Source organism: Varroa jacobsoni, unplaced genomic scaffold, assembly GCF_002532875.2.
Source record: "Varroa jacobsoni isolate VJ856 unplaced genomic scaffold, vjacob_1.0 contig02193, whole genome shotgun sequence".
In the NCBI taxonomy this organism is placed as follows: Eukaryota; Metazoa; Arthropoda; class Arachnida; order Mesostigmata; family Varroidae; genus Varroa; species Varroa jacobsoni.
The window spans coordinates 14475-30145 of record NW_019214776.1 but is presented as its reverse complement, the minus strand read 5'-3'; the positions used below and the strand labels follow the sequence as shown (position 1 = coordinate 30145).

Sequence of the window (15671 nt, the reverse complement as noted above, 5' to 3'; positions counted from 1 at the left end):
ACTCATCGAAGTGACACCTGTTGTTTAATAATAAGTCTTACATATCGTTTATATATAGCCTTATATAATCGTCTCAATAAACTATATTTTATATTGCTTTTTTTGAAAATACACGTCACCTTAAGTAACTGGCACTGCGAACACAAACCTTTTTCTGCTATGAAGATCGTCTTCTCGATTTCAAGCAAGGAGTTGAGCCTCTCCAGAACGGAATCATCTGCCAATGAGATCTCATCCGCGAGAAAGAAATCTCCACTTTGCATGGCTTTCACGAGGGGGCCATCATTCCACTCAAACAACCTTGAGGCAAGAAGGTAATACTAGACAGCTAATCGTTTATGTAATGCGTTTACAAGTAAGTAATGATGTTAAATACGTTTTACGTATTGTTCTCTGTACATAAATGCTCAGGTAGTCAACCTTACGATAATTCTTTGGTCTCTTTAAGTAAGCCTATTTGAGCTAATCACAAGTAGTCAAGTACGAAAGTTTAAAGAAGCACCAATCTCAATTTCTTTTCATGGTCGATATAACAACACCGAATACAACTGTTGCAGAGCAAAGCATAGCTAACTTGTGCTTCTTAATCTTAAAGATATACTTTGATAATACTTTAGGTACAATAGTTCATAAAGGATAATTCTAGTAAATATAAAAATAAAAAAAGGTAAAATATTACAACTTTTCAACATTTAGTAATAATGGCTTACCTTCCAGAGTCATCGTTAGACTCCGTTTCCGTATAGTTCTCTTTGGACAACTCATCGGTACTTGTTCGTCCTCTGTATGGCCGAAGACCTCCAATGAAATCTGCCGCCTCCGAGTGCATATGACAGTTTACAGAGTACAATCGACGACCGTGCATTCTTGCAAACAACTGAACCACGGTTGTTTTGCCACACCCGGTTTCGCCAACCAACAATACGGGCTCCCCAAACTTCAGAGCTTGTCCGACTAAAACGGCAAGACGGCGGGCGTTTTTCGTCCAAACCTTTAATCACAAAACAAATGACAGAGTTAACTGACTAACATAAATGCTTTAAGCATGGCTGAAGAGTCAATAAACACCATCAAGTCCTTCTTCTTAACATATCCGGAAGAATGTCCTGGCTTAACTGGCCCTATATTAATTTTTGTAGTTCTTCCATCTATCTCATTTACTGCTCAACTAACGTTTGCTGAACCATGAATTTTAACCAACAGTTTCCTTTTACACCTCGCATATTGCACTAACCACATGGGCAAAGTTGTCTTTATCACAGGCACTAGTCTCGCATTCCCATTTGTCTAACATTTCCCGTACAGACTTCGTTGTATCTGAGCTGCTCCATAACGCGTCTCTGTCGACCTCACGTTTGAAAACCTTCCTGAGCGCCCGACAAATAATCTGCTCTTCTTCATTACGTCGGACTCGTCCCGCTAGAAGCATGTACCTAAAAACATAACAAAAGCTTATCCATAGTCTAAGCAATACATTTCGAAATGTCGTTAAGCCTCACTTACATGTTCTACGCATATACAGCATAACGTACCATACTAGCTAGTTCGGATAACGTTTTCGTCCATGTTCTTATCACTTAACAAGTAATTATTAAGATTCGAACTTGTACTTCGAATTCTAAAAAACTAGCAAAGTTTTCCTTGTTCAACGATGTGAATCTGAACTGTTAAAACGATGAAAAAATGAAAAACGATGTGAAGAACAAAATGCCCTTGGACGTACCCCTCATCGGCGAGCAGCTGGTCCCAATCGTGAAACCCAGTTCTTTCAACTCGGCGATAGCGTTCCGCCCACCGGAATAAATCCCGGAGTGTTATGAATCCCTGCTTTCCAGCAAAGATCCCTGAACCCTTTCGCTCTAGTTGCAATTCTGACATGACGCGAATCATTTTCGTTGCATGGGTCGGCGACACTGCACAACGCTTTGACAGAATCGTTACCAACTCCGATGGTGGAAGTTCATTAAAGTGGAGCTCAATGAAACGATTTCTAAAAATAACAGTAACGCAATGAATGAACACGGAAGCAATAGATCATGTGGATTAGTCAACGAATGTGACAAGGCCATAGAGCGATAAGTTGAATTTAGCAAAATGCAATACTGCTGCAACCCTTTGCTTAGATGCTGTATATTTTTTCTATAATGAAAAGACGGAATGTTTTAAGCATCGACGTAAAAAGAAGAAATCTATCCGTCTGCTAAATATAATTTACCTGAAGGCTCGTGAAAGTACTTTTCTACCCGCATATGTCCCCGGCGGGTTTTGGGTTGCAAACAGCATAAATTTCGGGTGGGCAGTGACCTCTGTTTGTGATTCCGATATGAAGAGTTTTCTGCAAAATGTGAAACGGTTGACGGTTAATAATATGATATACAATTGATTATGGTTAGATTTTAAACAGAGGCAAAATTTTCTGCCTTTAGAAAAAAAGTTTGGTATGGCAACAAAGTTGTTCGAGAATAAAACTTCCCTACTGATTACCTATTATCATCAAGCACCCGATTTAATGCTTCGAGAATTTCAGAGCACGCAAGATTGAGCTCGTCTAAAATGATCCAGTGGCCTTTACGCATTGCCTCCACCAAGACTCCCTCCTGAAAGTACATACGTGAAAGAACACGTATACAGTGCATATATAGGGTGAGTTTTTATAAGTATTGCTGTTATCTTAGTCTAACCATATCTGTTATACGGTTACATTAAAAATGGGCAGTTTTTCTCAAATAGGAACAGGTAAAATTAGGAAAAGGACTTACGGGAGTAAAGAAATAAATACTCGATAATCTTACCTTAAAAACGAGAGCCCCGTTCTTATCCGCAATATATTGGCCGATATATTCAGTAATATCCGTATGTTCATGATTGTTGACACGAACGCATTTATTCCCCGTGCATTTCGCTAGATAGGTGATCAGACTTGTTTTCCCTGCATCGTAAGGAAAATAATTAGAGTAAAAGCAAGGAAGAAGTATAAGATTTAGCCCAGTTATTGGAATTTTGAAATCCTGTAATTAGATCGTACTATAGGAAAATTTCCTTTTCCTAAAAGCATGACCAAAGTACATTCGCTAGTCAACGAATTGTTGTTTGGCCTGTTCAACACTAACCTACGGACGTTTCTCCTTGAATAAGCACCGGATGCTGTCGTGCGCTGACTGCTCTAGCAAGATCTTTCAAGTTTTCTCGTACTGTGTTAGTCAGGATGTAGTCTTCAGGAGTTTGAGGCTTTTCGTCACCACAAGGTACCCAGTATCCTTCAAGCTGGACAAAGTTGCCACCAGATGGCTGTTTTAGTTGTTCACCTGTTCGGAAAAATTTGCGGAACTAAGTCACTGGGCACTGCGCAACATCTCAGCAATTCTGTTAAGTTTGAACACGGGATTGTTCCATTTAAGTCGATAACATATAGCAATAAAGCTTTCCATGTATTGGAAATTTATTGGAAACTAATTCCAAAGAATTATTGGAAAATAGTTCTTTAAAAAATCCTACCAAGAAGACTAGCAGCCTTGGGGCCCAGGATAGCCCTGGTGATTTCATTCTGTACAAGCTTATGAGAAACGGGATCCATTTGTGTGATGAAGCTTAAACAGAATCCTTCATAGATTGCCCGATCTGCTTGTTGACAGTCCTAAACGAAAATAACAACATTAGCCCGAACAGTTAGTGAATGAGGCATAAAAATCTTCGTTCAAGCTCCGTATAACCGATACTAACCGGATGCAGCTTAAACAAACACATGGAACTTACCCACCTGCAGGTAGTACACAGGTGACCAGATTATTTAGTTAATATCTGCATTTGTTTGGATTATGGATAAAACCAAACCTGAATCATTCGACCAGCAAAACGCGTAGCCCGACAGAGCGTACGCAGGCTGTAGTGTGGTCGGTGTCCTGTGCCATCGGCGAGTTTGGTACGGCCAAGCTCTCGCAATCGCAGGTAAAGGTCAACGCATTGCCCAACAACGACTGGAGATGCTCCCCCAAGATAACTGTACTTCCGATGAGAAAACAGTAATAAACTTAGTTCATATATAATTTATTAATACATACATGTTACGATTCATTCTTATTTAATTGTTAAATGTCAATTTTTGCGAAGGCAGACAGTCGCAGCAGTAGTCGCGTATCACTTGAAAATGCTACTAAAAACCTTTACAGGAGTCGATGAGGCAACTAGAGTCGTCATTCGATGTTAAAACTCCTTACAAAATCTCTACGTTTTATCAACTTTTCCAAATAAACGAAATTATATGTTTTTGGTATGGAATTCTAAAAACATTTTATTTCTATAAACCCTCAATAATATGTATGTATAATAGATGATTGAGACTGAAGTTTTAGAGGCGGTTTATTAAAATGCATGGTGTTGACTACGTCTGTTTGACAAACCTGTGGGCAACCAATTGAAGATCCGGAAATTGAACTATCTCTTCAAAGTAGAGCTCTGTGAAACGGTTACGGATACCAACTGGTAGATCTTTCTTTCCGACATCTGTGGCAGGATTCATGCATGCGAATATTCGAAAATTCGGGTGACATTGTACTGGATCAGCTTCTCCCTTCTCCTGAAAAAATCAAATAAAAGAAGGATGAGATTATCCAATCAACATATGAAGGTCGTTGGCAAGGACGCAATGACCTCCTATAATGTGAATGATGTTAAGAATAAATGAATGACCAATAACACGAGAAGTCTAGGAGCAACTTTTTTGAACTAAGAAGGAAAAATTTCGGGATTCCCTTTATCATTGCGGTGCCACAGTCGCGACGAAGAATGCAGCAGAAGTTAGTAACATAATCACTTGTTTTGCGGAACTCACCTGTAGAAGAAGTTGGCCATATTCAAGAATAGAAGCTAAACATTCGAGCATCTCAGTCTCGGCAAGGTTGATCTCGTCTAGCAGGATCCAGTCCCCGCGACGCATGGCCTTCACTAAAGAACCCTCAATAAATGCGAATGACATCCGTTCGTTCCCTAGCTTGTCGCTTGCAAGTTGTGTCTGAATCACCCAATTTAAAGTATGATTTCAGCAACGCCAAAATTAGGTTGACGAGAATGATTAAAGATATACGATAAGAGATAGTACTGGTTAGTTTAGACAGTTCAAGGCCATATGGCTCATATAGCGTAAACCGGAAAAAATTATCTATCATTAATCTTTGTTGATGTAAAGCAGAAAACTTACCATAACGGCATGCGCCCTCATTCCGAGATCTTTAAGTTTCTCTTGCCAGTTGCCACCGATTTGTATGATGCTTGCGTTCACAGCGTCCGCCATTTGCTTACACGTCTCTGAAATTGCGGCACATACCTTCCCCAGAGCTTTTCGCTCATAGGAGATCATAAGAGTTTCTAGAAAACTGCGATTCCCTTCTAGTAGTTTTTTCCTATAAGAAATTAGCCAAGACAGTTAAAAATTAAAAAAGGCTATGGTGTTGGAATATGCTTGTAAGAAGGCAGCGATGTCGTGTGTACAAATATTTAAGGTATTCATAATATTAACTCAATTCGACGATTTCCTTTAACGTTTTGGCTTAAACTATTAATAATTCCCCAGTTGGTATTTACAAATATTCGAATTAGTTTAGATTATGAAAAAAAAACATATACTGTACACTACTGCCGAGAAAGTTAAATTACGTATATTTTACTGTTCTTCTATTCTACTAGCAAACCAAACAAAGAAAGTAATTAAACCTCAAAGAGCTACGTACCGTACATTAAGGAGATCCCTCAGTTCATTAATAAAGTTAAGTACAGTGAACGTTGAGGCAACGGGCTTAAATCCTCCGATTAGATCGACAATGTCTGTTTGCTGATTTAAATTAATCACCGTCAAGCGATTGTTTGTGTGGCGGGCTAAATATTGCACGACTGTAGTCTTGCCTGTACAAAAAGGTTAATCCGAATTCACCACTTCTCTTACTATAGATAGGGGTAACAAAAATACACTCAAACGAAAAAATGCTTCAGGAATAATTCTATAGAAAAAAAAGGAATAAAAAAAAGAATCAACGGAAGGTGTACAAGCCTGTCCCAGTTTCTCCAACAAGAAGAACAGGCTCCTTGCAGGTGATACAACGGATGATCTTCTCAAGCACGTTAAGGGACACACGAGTTGGGGCAAACTTATCACCCGTGGTCCCATATTCCTGCAACTGCAACTTTTCCATGGCAGTCATTAGCGGTCTCTTACTGACAGAGCAACGTCCTGCAAAAAATTACATACGTATTGGTTGATCTGATGTCCAGGCTAATTACGGCAAAAAAAGTGAGCAAAAGAGCGACACTGTTAATAATTCGACATTAGGATTAAAGTAAAAATATGTTAGTAACAAGTGGGAGCCTGTTCAACTAACTTTAAATAAGAATGCTTGTCAAGTGGTACCTTCAATACCCAAATATTTAATATGTAGATCGAACTTACGAATACTCACCGACAGTGATGGATTTTTCGTCCAACTGCACGTTAGGCTTCCGCTGCTCAACAATATGCTTCACATCATTTGGCCCCATATTGAATACGGGACCTAAGTATGCCTGAGCCAACGATAATTTCAAGGAGGGAGAGTCTATAAATTCGATTAGGCAATCTACAGCATCCAAAAACAATTCTTCAGGATTAGAGCAATCCAAACTGTGGAAAATGTAATAAAAAAAACAAGGTTAATTAATATAAGGAACAGTTAGCTAGCAACTACTGACTACTAGCTAGGAAAATTTCAGAGACATTCTGCATACGAGACGTTAGTACATTCATAACTGTACAAATTCTTCCTTGGCTACATTAGGTGCTTTGTGACATTCAAAATACGTACCGGAAATTTTCTGCTAATCTCTTAGCCAGCTTAACGAGATCTCTGAGGGATATCACTCGTTTACAGTGACCTTCCTCTTGTAGCCGTGTTTGTAGTCGACGGTAAAGATGGATAATTTTGGGAAGAAAAGGTTGTAGAATCGGTGCATGACTACCCAATATCTGTTCTAGCTCTGCATCATTTGGAGACGACACGTGAACCTACAAGGCAAGTTTGAACTTTTTATTAGATGAAAACAAGAACTCGCGAATTCATTAATATTTCTTATTGGTCTGTTGAGTATGAATAAGTCATTATTTCATCCATACTCATCAATATGGGATAGCTCATATATCTTTATTAAGGTACATATACCTCAATATCTTTATTAAGATATTGATTAGGTTGGCCACTTTCTTCTAACCTTGGTCAATAAGCCCTCAATGGCTTGGCAGGAGCCGACCATTTCTGAATGGCCCTGGTGTTGAACTCTCCCGTGGGCTTTATCCCCTCCCAGTAGCCGCATCGTCGTGAAAAGACGAAATCCACTTGCAGCTGTCAGGCCACCATCCAGATTTACTCCAGGGAGTCTCCGCTCCTGAATAAGAGGCATTAGTAAGGTCACAATGTCGACTGGAGCAAAGTCGAGATCTTCCAGAAGAAGCCACTGCCCATTGGTCACTGCCTGGTAAACCAGACCGGGTTGCCAACAGAACTTCCCCGGAATATCCGTGCAGCAGTAGGAGCCCACCAGCATCTATATGAAATAGAGGATTCAAAAAAATAGAACCAATCCAGACAGGGAGAAATGTAGGAAATTACATCGGTTAAAATAGTGCTATCGGTATTATTTTATAGCCAGGGAAAATAATGAACAGAACGTACCAATTTAACCGACGGGTGGTAAAAAAATTAAATACCTTGCTATCGGCGTGGTTTCCAAGCTGTACTTTGACTAATCTGTTGCCTGTCATACGAGCCAACTCTTCCACAAGAAGGGTTTTACCCACACCAATTGAGCCCGTGATGAGAACAGGACGCAAAGACACTATAGCAGATGCAGTTTCACGGAGCGCGGAGCAAATTGAAGGCGTCCGTACGATGCTTGGCAAAGTAGATACATCTTCAAATGAAAAATATTACAGTTATTTTAAACAAGAGCAGCGTACCGTACATAGCTGAATAATAAAGAGGAAATTTATACTGCATCAGTAGAGTGAAGAAAGCAATACTAGAAAATCACGAATATACATCGCACATACATAACGTTATTATTAGTCATACACTACTTAATAAATAACTTTTAACCTTTTACTGGTTATGCAAGAGCAAAATTTGAGAACACGGTAATGAGGATAAGTATAGGATATAGTAAATAGTATACACATATTTGCCTAGCTACAATGGACGACTACAATCACTTTGTACCTGATTTTTGCTGAATTTGTGACTGGTTTTCCTTTGTATCTGGCTGCCACTTTTTCGTAAGCGTTATACCCTCCACATTAATAGTATGACATCTCCTCTCACCCAGCGACGAAATTGGCTCAAAGCTTAAGCGGGTTTTCGTCTCAATTGACGAATGAAACTCATTCTGTCGAATGCTAATAAATACTTCTTCATTTTTAATGTGCCTTCGAAGTAGATTGTCCAGATCTGATGGGCTCAAACGACAAACAAGTGCCAGACAGTGACATGCGATCCTACAATCAGGAAGCACAAATAATTCAATAAATCAAATAATTATAACTCGTAAATCATGTGACGCCAAAGTCTTAATGGCGAATTTGTCCTCGTTCCGATATATCCAATTATCCAACATCGGCCATTTTCCAACATGGCGTTTTTTACGATAAATATGTATAAGTTTTTACGTATAGTCTCGATATATAAGTGCCTCATTGAGGTAAGCTTTTCTATCATCTCAAGAAGTAAAGTTGCATTCAACCAATACGAATAGTAATAATATAGTAAATTAGCGAAACGACAAACCATTGTAAGACGGGATTATTTTCCACCGTTTCGCTCTTTTGCGACTCTTGCAAAATATGCGTCAAACAACTCCAATCCCAGAGTGATCTGTATAAATCTGGATTTGTACAGAGCAGAACATAGGCAGTCCGGAGCACGTCAAGGTCGCTGATATTTGAGGACAATTTTTTGCTTTTTTTCGTGGGCGGCTGTTCCGTGACAGAGAAGCGGGCCAACAATGACGCAGTGTCCTTTGTCGTGAAAAACTCTTCCGCCCAGCTGATGATCTGTCGTGAGTTGTAGTTACGATTCACAATCAAACTGGACAAAGCGCATCCGACTTCCTCTATGCAAGCCGTGCTCCGCAAGCGATTCAGCAGGTCAACTAGCAGATCAGGAAACACCTCCTGAATGTGCTGGCTATGACCGTTGACAAGCAACTGTGCAGACAAACTTTCGACAAAAGATATTTTTTCCTGCAATTATTATAAAACAGAAAGTTGCGTACAACTATTTTAAGTTATGAGTATGACAGGTTTTGCCATCTAATGGACTTTACATAGACGACAGCGGAGCTTTTCTTTCCACCGTTACTTCTGCACAGATTACAGATAACTGTGCATTCAACTAAAATGATAGTTCGTGTCAAAAATAGCATACAGACATGAATTTTACCCAATATTAATTAAACATATTACTAAGAGATCTGTTGGTTTATTACCCTAAAGCGGTCTTCGTAAAGGGGTTACTCTAAGCTAATTTTCTATAAACCCCCAGAGCTCTATTCTGATTGATTAAATCGTTGAAACAACCAATTCTGCATACGCAAAATACGTCCACTGATGGCCCTAATCTCTATCATGTAAAGAAAAATGTTGACCAAATACAAGCACGCGCTATTACGATTTAGAAATAGCCAATTCACTAGTCGATTGATTCAAATTAAATTGTCCATTAGCAACACGTCGGCCCCAACATCAATAAAAGTGGGCAAATTAGAGATATGATTGGTAATCGAGCTACTTTGTAAAGAGGGTTTTGACTACATGTTATGTTCAATTAACAATAAAGAATAGTGTTACAAGTATTCTATATGTCTCGCCTGAACCTTTAATTTTTTTGCTTTAAATTTGTCTCTTAATGTAGATACATTTCAGTATAGCGGCCTTTCATAACACCCAACAACGGGAGGTAAACTCTTCATAGATTCCTCCGTTTGCTTTAAAAGCTACAAGAGAATAATCGGACTTACCATAGCGTAAAAAAACTGTAAAGGTTCTGTATGCTGTTATTAGTTCCTAAAATTCATTCATCTAGATAAATATCCGTCGCAATATGCTTATTCATGGCGGAGGTGGTGGAAACGTATCCTTTAAGAAGGATAAAGCGTTATGAATTGTGACTGCATTCTGATTTAAGACTCTAGCTCAGCGGTACACACGGTGTTTTTCATTGTACGTATATTGAACATCACGAAAGTGTTAGCTCAACCATATGGCTCTGAAAAGGAAGGAAAATAGGACGTACTCTAAATAAGTACACCTTTTGCATATTTATATATGCCAATTCTAGTTTGTTTGTCCTATACTGTACCTTCGAGTATCGTGCTTCCACGGTTTTTCCACAGGCCCGGCATACCTCTTGTAAGGTTTTGAGCCTCGGCTGCAGCTCTTTCGATATCATCGCGCCACGTTATATAGGCATCTACGCTTTGCGAAAATTACACCGTAGATTTATTTTCTTTAAACGAGAACATACCACAGTCATGCGCATATAATACCGGATTCGCAATACACAGATTTCGGCACTCGCCGCACTAATCGAGTGATTCTTTAGCAGGAACCTATTGCCTCGTTCTTAATAACAACGTTCACAAGTAAATACGTACATCACAGCACTAGTATGCGCCGTGATCTAGCACGTGCGCGCTAAATTCTGACCAGCGCGAACGCCGCCCGCCTAAATTGAATTATGAAGAACATTCGACAGTCACATTCCCTGGCTATCTGTCATTAGGGTCCGAAAAGCAGTGAAGATGTAATTGAGCCAACAAAACGTCAAAATAGTTTATAAAAATTGGTCGTTTATCGTCGGACTAAATTTCACAATATACAGTTGGTCTTTTCTGGTGCACTTTAACTCACCGTCAAACAGAAGACGGTCTGCTTTCTGTTATTGTCCAATTATATTCGACAAATAGCCAATGTTATTATGGTAGAGGGTTTTTGAGAAAGGAGGGGCGGAGTGGTATGACTGTAACGCGGGGGCAGATAAGCAGAGCATTCCAGTACGGCAGCAGTGGCGGCTCGAAATGTTCGGTTTTATCAGCTTAGCCAGCGGCTAACAGCAGCGGAAGATAACGACAGAATTGTTTAACAGGCGAAATTTTCCAGGACTAGTTGTAGCGTGAAGATTGCACCATATCGGTGGTACGAAGCAAGGACGCCGCGATTCATTGAGCAAGTATATTATGCCTTTACATGATATGTAATAGCTTTATATTCCAAATATTTAATGTCGAATTGTATCGACCGTAATTGAAATATATATGTATAGCAAAAGTGACTATGTGCTTGATAAAAACGGGGATCACTCTGAATATGTGACAGTGGTTCGGCTTTTTAGTGTCGAGGCTATATCGCGCAGTGTCAGCTGGCCAACAGGTGTATGTACCACCATAGGGATATTTGGAAGGACGCCACAATCCGAGTATTGAAAAGTATTTTTTGCTTCGGATTAATGACAAGGAGTGGACTATAACTAAACACATAGATTTGCCTATTAACTAAAGATTATTGTTGTGCAGAAGTTGAATTATCCAAAAGTAAATGTAAAAGAAAAATGTTACATAACACATTGCCTTTGTAACATCCTTTCCTTTTCTTGAGTTAGTAAAGCCTTAAAAGCGAGACGCCATCAAGAGATCAATCAAGAGGTTCAAGAGCGAGAGTTACGGCGATCTAATTGTGTCTTGGATAGATTCTGACGGTCGGAAATAAATAGCACCTTCGGGCATATTACGTCATGTCCTTCTTACCCTTTACCGCCGGTATAGCGTGTATTCCAATCCAGCTATCAGCAAAATTCCAGTAAACAGCCTAGCGAGCTCGAACTAAACGACAAATTATTTGAACTTTTATCAGTACTTTCTTGGGACACAACTCGGAACAATATAATCAAATGTGATAAAGTGTTATATCATTAAAAAAAACCGAATAGCTTAAGTTCTGTTTTGTTGCAATTGTTGGCTCCTACTGGATTATTTTTAACGTTTTATTTTGTATCATATATGTGATAAATGTACGTGTTAGTTCATATTAATTGAGTTAAAAACCTTAATGTTCACAAAACGAATTATCTGTATTCAAAGCATAAAATTTGCTGGGAGTGTCACACACGAGCCACAAGCAACAAGCTCTAATATCATTGAGGGGGCACCTAAGAAGAGCACAATAATTAATACCTACATCACGCTGATTTCATTACAGAGGCATACAATAATCAAAATGTTATTTCCATGTAATCCTTGCAGGTATTTCAGCGTAGCGGCAGTATGTTACGAAACATATCGCAGAGGTTTTGCTCTTCTTGGAAAAGGTTTGCAGGTCCAATATGAAGTGTGACCGTTGCGCATGCGATATATATGGGTGTCGCATTTGGCGATATCTGTTGGCTAGATCTATAGTCAGAGCTGCAAATATGCGGTTAGTATGTTTGTAATTGCATTTTCTCTTGCTATTTACAGAACAAGTGGTCTACATTAGGTAGAACCTCAGAATTACTCTTCTCTGTATCTAATTATTAGGTACCTTAAGATGTCTCCGGTAGAAATGAAATTATGGCATATAAGTGTGATCTGTAATTTGTTTAGTAGGTATCCATCTTTTGTCAAGATTGTTGAGGTGGGACCTCGTGACGGCCTGCAAAATGAAAAACGTTTGGTATCCAGCGACGTCAAGGTAGCCTTTATCGACAAACTTTCGAAAAGCGGACTTAAATGCATCGAAACTACTGCATTTGTTAGCCCAAAGTGGGTACCACAAATGAGCGACAACAAAGAAGTCTTCAAGGTACTAGAAACTTCATGCAACAATATTAACCAATAATAAAATTTCACGCTGAACCACTTTTTTTGCAATGGCCAATCGATCTCTTTAATAAGGTAAAACTAAGCGTCGGCTGATTTTATCAATTCATTAAAATGAAGTCTTAGACAACGATGTTAAAAAGCATTAATCAAAAAACAAAATAATGAGGCCCACAGTAAAACGTTAGATGCAAATTTTCAAATAAGTTGTGATAACCTATTTAACCAATACAATGAACTATTTATTTGAAGGCGATTCGAAAAGAACCGGGTGTCAGTTATCCAGTTCTGGTACCGAATACCAAAGGGCTTCAGTCCGCTCTTGAGGTAGGCCGAGTACTATAATACCAGTTTGTGCTGTCCATGCATTATTTATAATAATAATAATGCAAATATTTTTTTAAATACTATTTTTCTTAACGGTCACACCACTCTATGTACTCCTGACATAACTATTCGATGCATCACCTGTCATTAGCTTATATATCAAGTGGATCTTCTGTCGGGTAATTCTGCAGTATTGAGATTTTAGGGTTTAGATGTATTCAGTAAGCTTGAACCAATGTTATATTCTTCATTATTTTTTATATAGAACTTTGTTGTTTATTCCAGTAAACCCATGTTTGATATGTCTTCATATCCTTTGTATTCGTTTTTCTTGCTCTACTATTCTTAGGTTGGTGTGAAAGAAATTGCTGCATTCGGAGCCGCGTCGGAGACCTTTTCTCAGAAGAATATAAATTGCTCGATTGCTGAGTCCCTCAAAAGGTTCGAGACCGTCATCGAGGAAGCCAAAAGGCATAAATTGAAGGTGTCTATTAATAGAGCTCTATCACTTTATACTGTAGTACTTTGCTGTAGTAGATGTTTAAGTTCACCAGTGTCAACAAGCATGCACTTTTTTGAATTTACTTGTTTGTTAGATCCGAGGTTACGTCAGTTGTGTCGTTGGGTGCCCTTACGAGGGCGAAATTAATCCAACAAAGGTTGCGGAAGTAGCAAAATATCTATTCGATATGGGCTGTTACGAAATTTCATTAGGGGACACTATCGGTGTGGGTACCCCAGGAACTACTGCCAGGATGCTCGAAGAAGTTACGAAGGTACTGTTCTTTTTTAAATAGACGATAGATAGTAGAATTTTATCATATCACAAGGGAAGGCAGAACGTCTAAAAAAACTATTGGATTCTTTTATCTTCAGAACCAGCTATTACTAAACAGCTAAATTGATTTTATAACTTCATACAGATTAATCCGTAATATCCGAAGGAATTTTTTCTCACATTTTATAATAGGTGTTACCTCCAACGGTTCTAGCAATGCACTGCCATGATACATACGGTCAGGCTCTGGCTAACATTTTGACTGGATTGGAATTTGGCATTTCCACTATCGACTCGTCTGTTAGCGGTGAGTCAAACAGGTTATTACACTTTCACAAGGTCTGATTAGCTTTAGCTTAAATATAAAATCATATAGTCTTTCTGTTAGGGGTGAGCAACATAACGATCTTTTTACTAGATCACATATTATAGCAATTTTATATGTTTATACTTTTTTAGACTTTTTATTTAGCTATTGATTAGTATCATCAGTTAAAAAAAGCCATTTATATTTTCTTGTGGGTTCATCTGAACTCAAAATACCTTGATTTTTCGACACGATTTGGTTTTCTAGGGCTCGGCGGTTGCCCGTATGCCCGTGGGGCATCGGGAAATGTCGCTACTGAAGACGTGATTTACATGTTACATGGAATGGGTATTCAGACCGGAGTAGATCTCAATGCCATTATGGATGCAGGAAAATTCATTTGTGAGGCAACTGGCAAGGAATCTGGCAGCAAAGTTGCAAAAGCCTTGACAAAATGACAACTTACCTATGCATAATATAAACAAACATTCCGCATTCTTAATACGACAACAACAGATCTTCAAATAAGCTATTTCTAGTTTTTTATATATCGTCGTACATTAGGCGGTGCGCTTTTATTACACAGTGATCCAATTTCTATATTAATATTAAAAAAAAAACTGCACTTCTATACTAAATTAAATACTAGTTTATTAAAAACGAAAAGCAGTTGGTTCAACGAATACTTCTGTGCGTATTTACTGATAAAAGAACTCATTACAGCCAAGAATAAATATATACATAGATATGTTTATATGGTTGTTGCAAGGCAAGCTAATCTATAAAATAGTTAAGAAAGTCGATGTGCGCTGGTTATACTTGTGGCAAATAAAATATCTTTACCAGCTGCTCATCCAGGTTTTTATTTTTTTATTGGGAAGAATCTCTAAGCAAGGCTGACAGACATACTGCGGGTTTTATCCGATATGAGATGAGCGAGCCGTATTTGTACCTGTTCAATAAAAGTAACGTGCAGCATATGCTGGAAAATGTCGGATGCAGGTATGTGGAAATCCTGTGCTACGAGTCACGAGACTTTCAGCTCGAAGCTGTAAGATAGTTTAGGCCGATGGCCGACCAATAACAACAATCCCTCAAAAATAGGGGTGAAAAAAAGTCGGCAACTTTACTTGATTATCGCAGCATGATTTGGACACAAGATGAAGCGATTTAATTGTTTTTTTTACGGGTTGTTCATTACTTCCTTTATTGACGTTTCCTACGTAAGAATTGAAAGGTAACTGCTTGATTGTAACCGATTCTGAATTGCTGTCGAAAATATTTCACAAATGGGAAGAATATCGGTGATCAGAATGACAAAAAATAAATCGTCTTTTTAATTAAAAAGGGATGCAATGAATCATCGAAGACGAAACTCTACCAGCCTTAAGAAAT

The 15671-nt window shown here is 38.7% G+C and overlaps 2 protein-coding genes across 10 annotated transcripts in view; one reads left to right on the top strand and one right to left on the bottom strand.

Annotated features, from left to right (window-relative positions):
* Positions 1 to 10677, bottom strand: part of LOC111272419 (midasin) — a 29660-nt gene extending 18983 nt beyond the window's left edge. Inside the window, exons 1-22 of the mRNA XM_022853859.2 lie at positions 10371 to 10677; positions 8799 to 9253; positions 8235 to 8509; positions 7727 to 7929; positions 7231 to 7563; positions 6828 to 7027; positions 6447 to 6646; positions 6041 to 6220; positions 5724 to 5895; positions 5195 to 5396; positions 4829 to 5008; positions 4398 to 4573; positions 3832 to 3997; positions 3496 to 3634; positions 3111 to 3305; positions 2793 to 2929; positions 2485 to 2597; positions 2216 to 2335; positions 1724 to 1990; positions 1235 to 1433; positions 711 to 991; positions 149 to 300 (exon numbers count right to left, since the gene is read on the bottom strand). Of these exons, the coding sequence (XP_022709594.1) occupies positions 149 to 300; positions 711 to 991; positions 1235 to 1433; positions 1724 to 1990; positions 2216 to 2335; positions 2485 to 2597; positions 2793 to 2929; positions 3111 to 3305; positions 3496 to 3634; positions 3832 to 3997; positions 4398 to 4573; positions 4829 to 5008; positions 5195 to 5396; positions 5724 to 5895; positions 6041 to 6220; positions 6447 to 6646; positions 6828 to 7027; positions 7231 to 7563; positions 7727 to 7929; positions 8235 to 8509; positions 8799 to 9253; positions 10371 to 10460 (4435 nt within the window). The 5' untranslated portion in view covers positions 10461 to 10677. The remainder of the gene's footprint in view (positions 1 to 148; positions 301 to 710; positions 992 to 1234; positions 1434 to 1723; positions 1991 to 2215; positions 2336 to 2484; positions 2598 to 2792; positions 2930 to 3110; positions 3306 to 3495; positions 3635 to 3831; positions 3998 to 4397; positions 4574 to 4828; positions 5009 to 5194; positions 5397 to 5723; positions 5896 to 6040; positions 6221 to 6446; positions 6647 to 6827; positions 7028 to 7230; positions 7564 to 7726; positions 7930 to 8234; positions 8510 to 8798; positions 9254 to 10370) is intronic.
* Positions 10678 to 11044: 367 nt separating this feature from the next.
* Positions 11045 to 15129, top strand: Hmgcl (hydroxymethylglutaryl-CoA lyase). Of its 9 annotated transcripts, none has more exons than XM_022853869.2 (8): positions 11045 to 11236; positions 12310 to 12374; positions 12652 to 12847; positions 13117 to 13191; positions 13541 to 13675; positions 13788 to 13967; positions 14162 to 14276; positions 14544 to 15129. In XM_022853869.2, exons 2-8 carry the CDS (start codon positions 12331 to 12333, stop codon positions 14732 to 14734), a joined length of 936 nt encoding a protein of 311 aa, XP_022709604.1. In that variant the 5' UTR covers positions 11045 to 11236; positions 12310 to 12330; the 3' UTR covers positions 14735 to 15129. The 9 variants fall into 9 exon arrangements, with proteins under 9 accessions (XP_022709604.1, XP_022709601.1, XP_086829397.1 ...); XM_022853866.2 differs by having other exon boundaries at positions 12649 to 12847; XM_086973271.1 differs by having other exon boundaries at positions 12310 to 12481.
* The last annotated feature ends 542 nt before the right edge of the window (positions 15130 to 15671 follow it).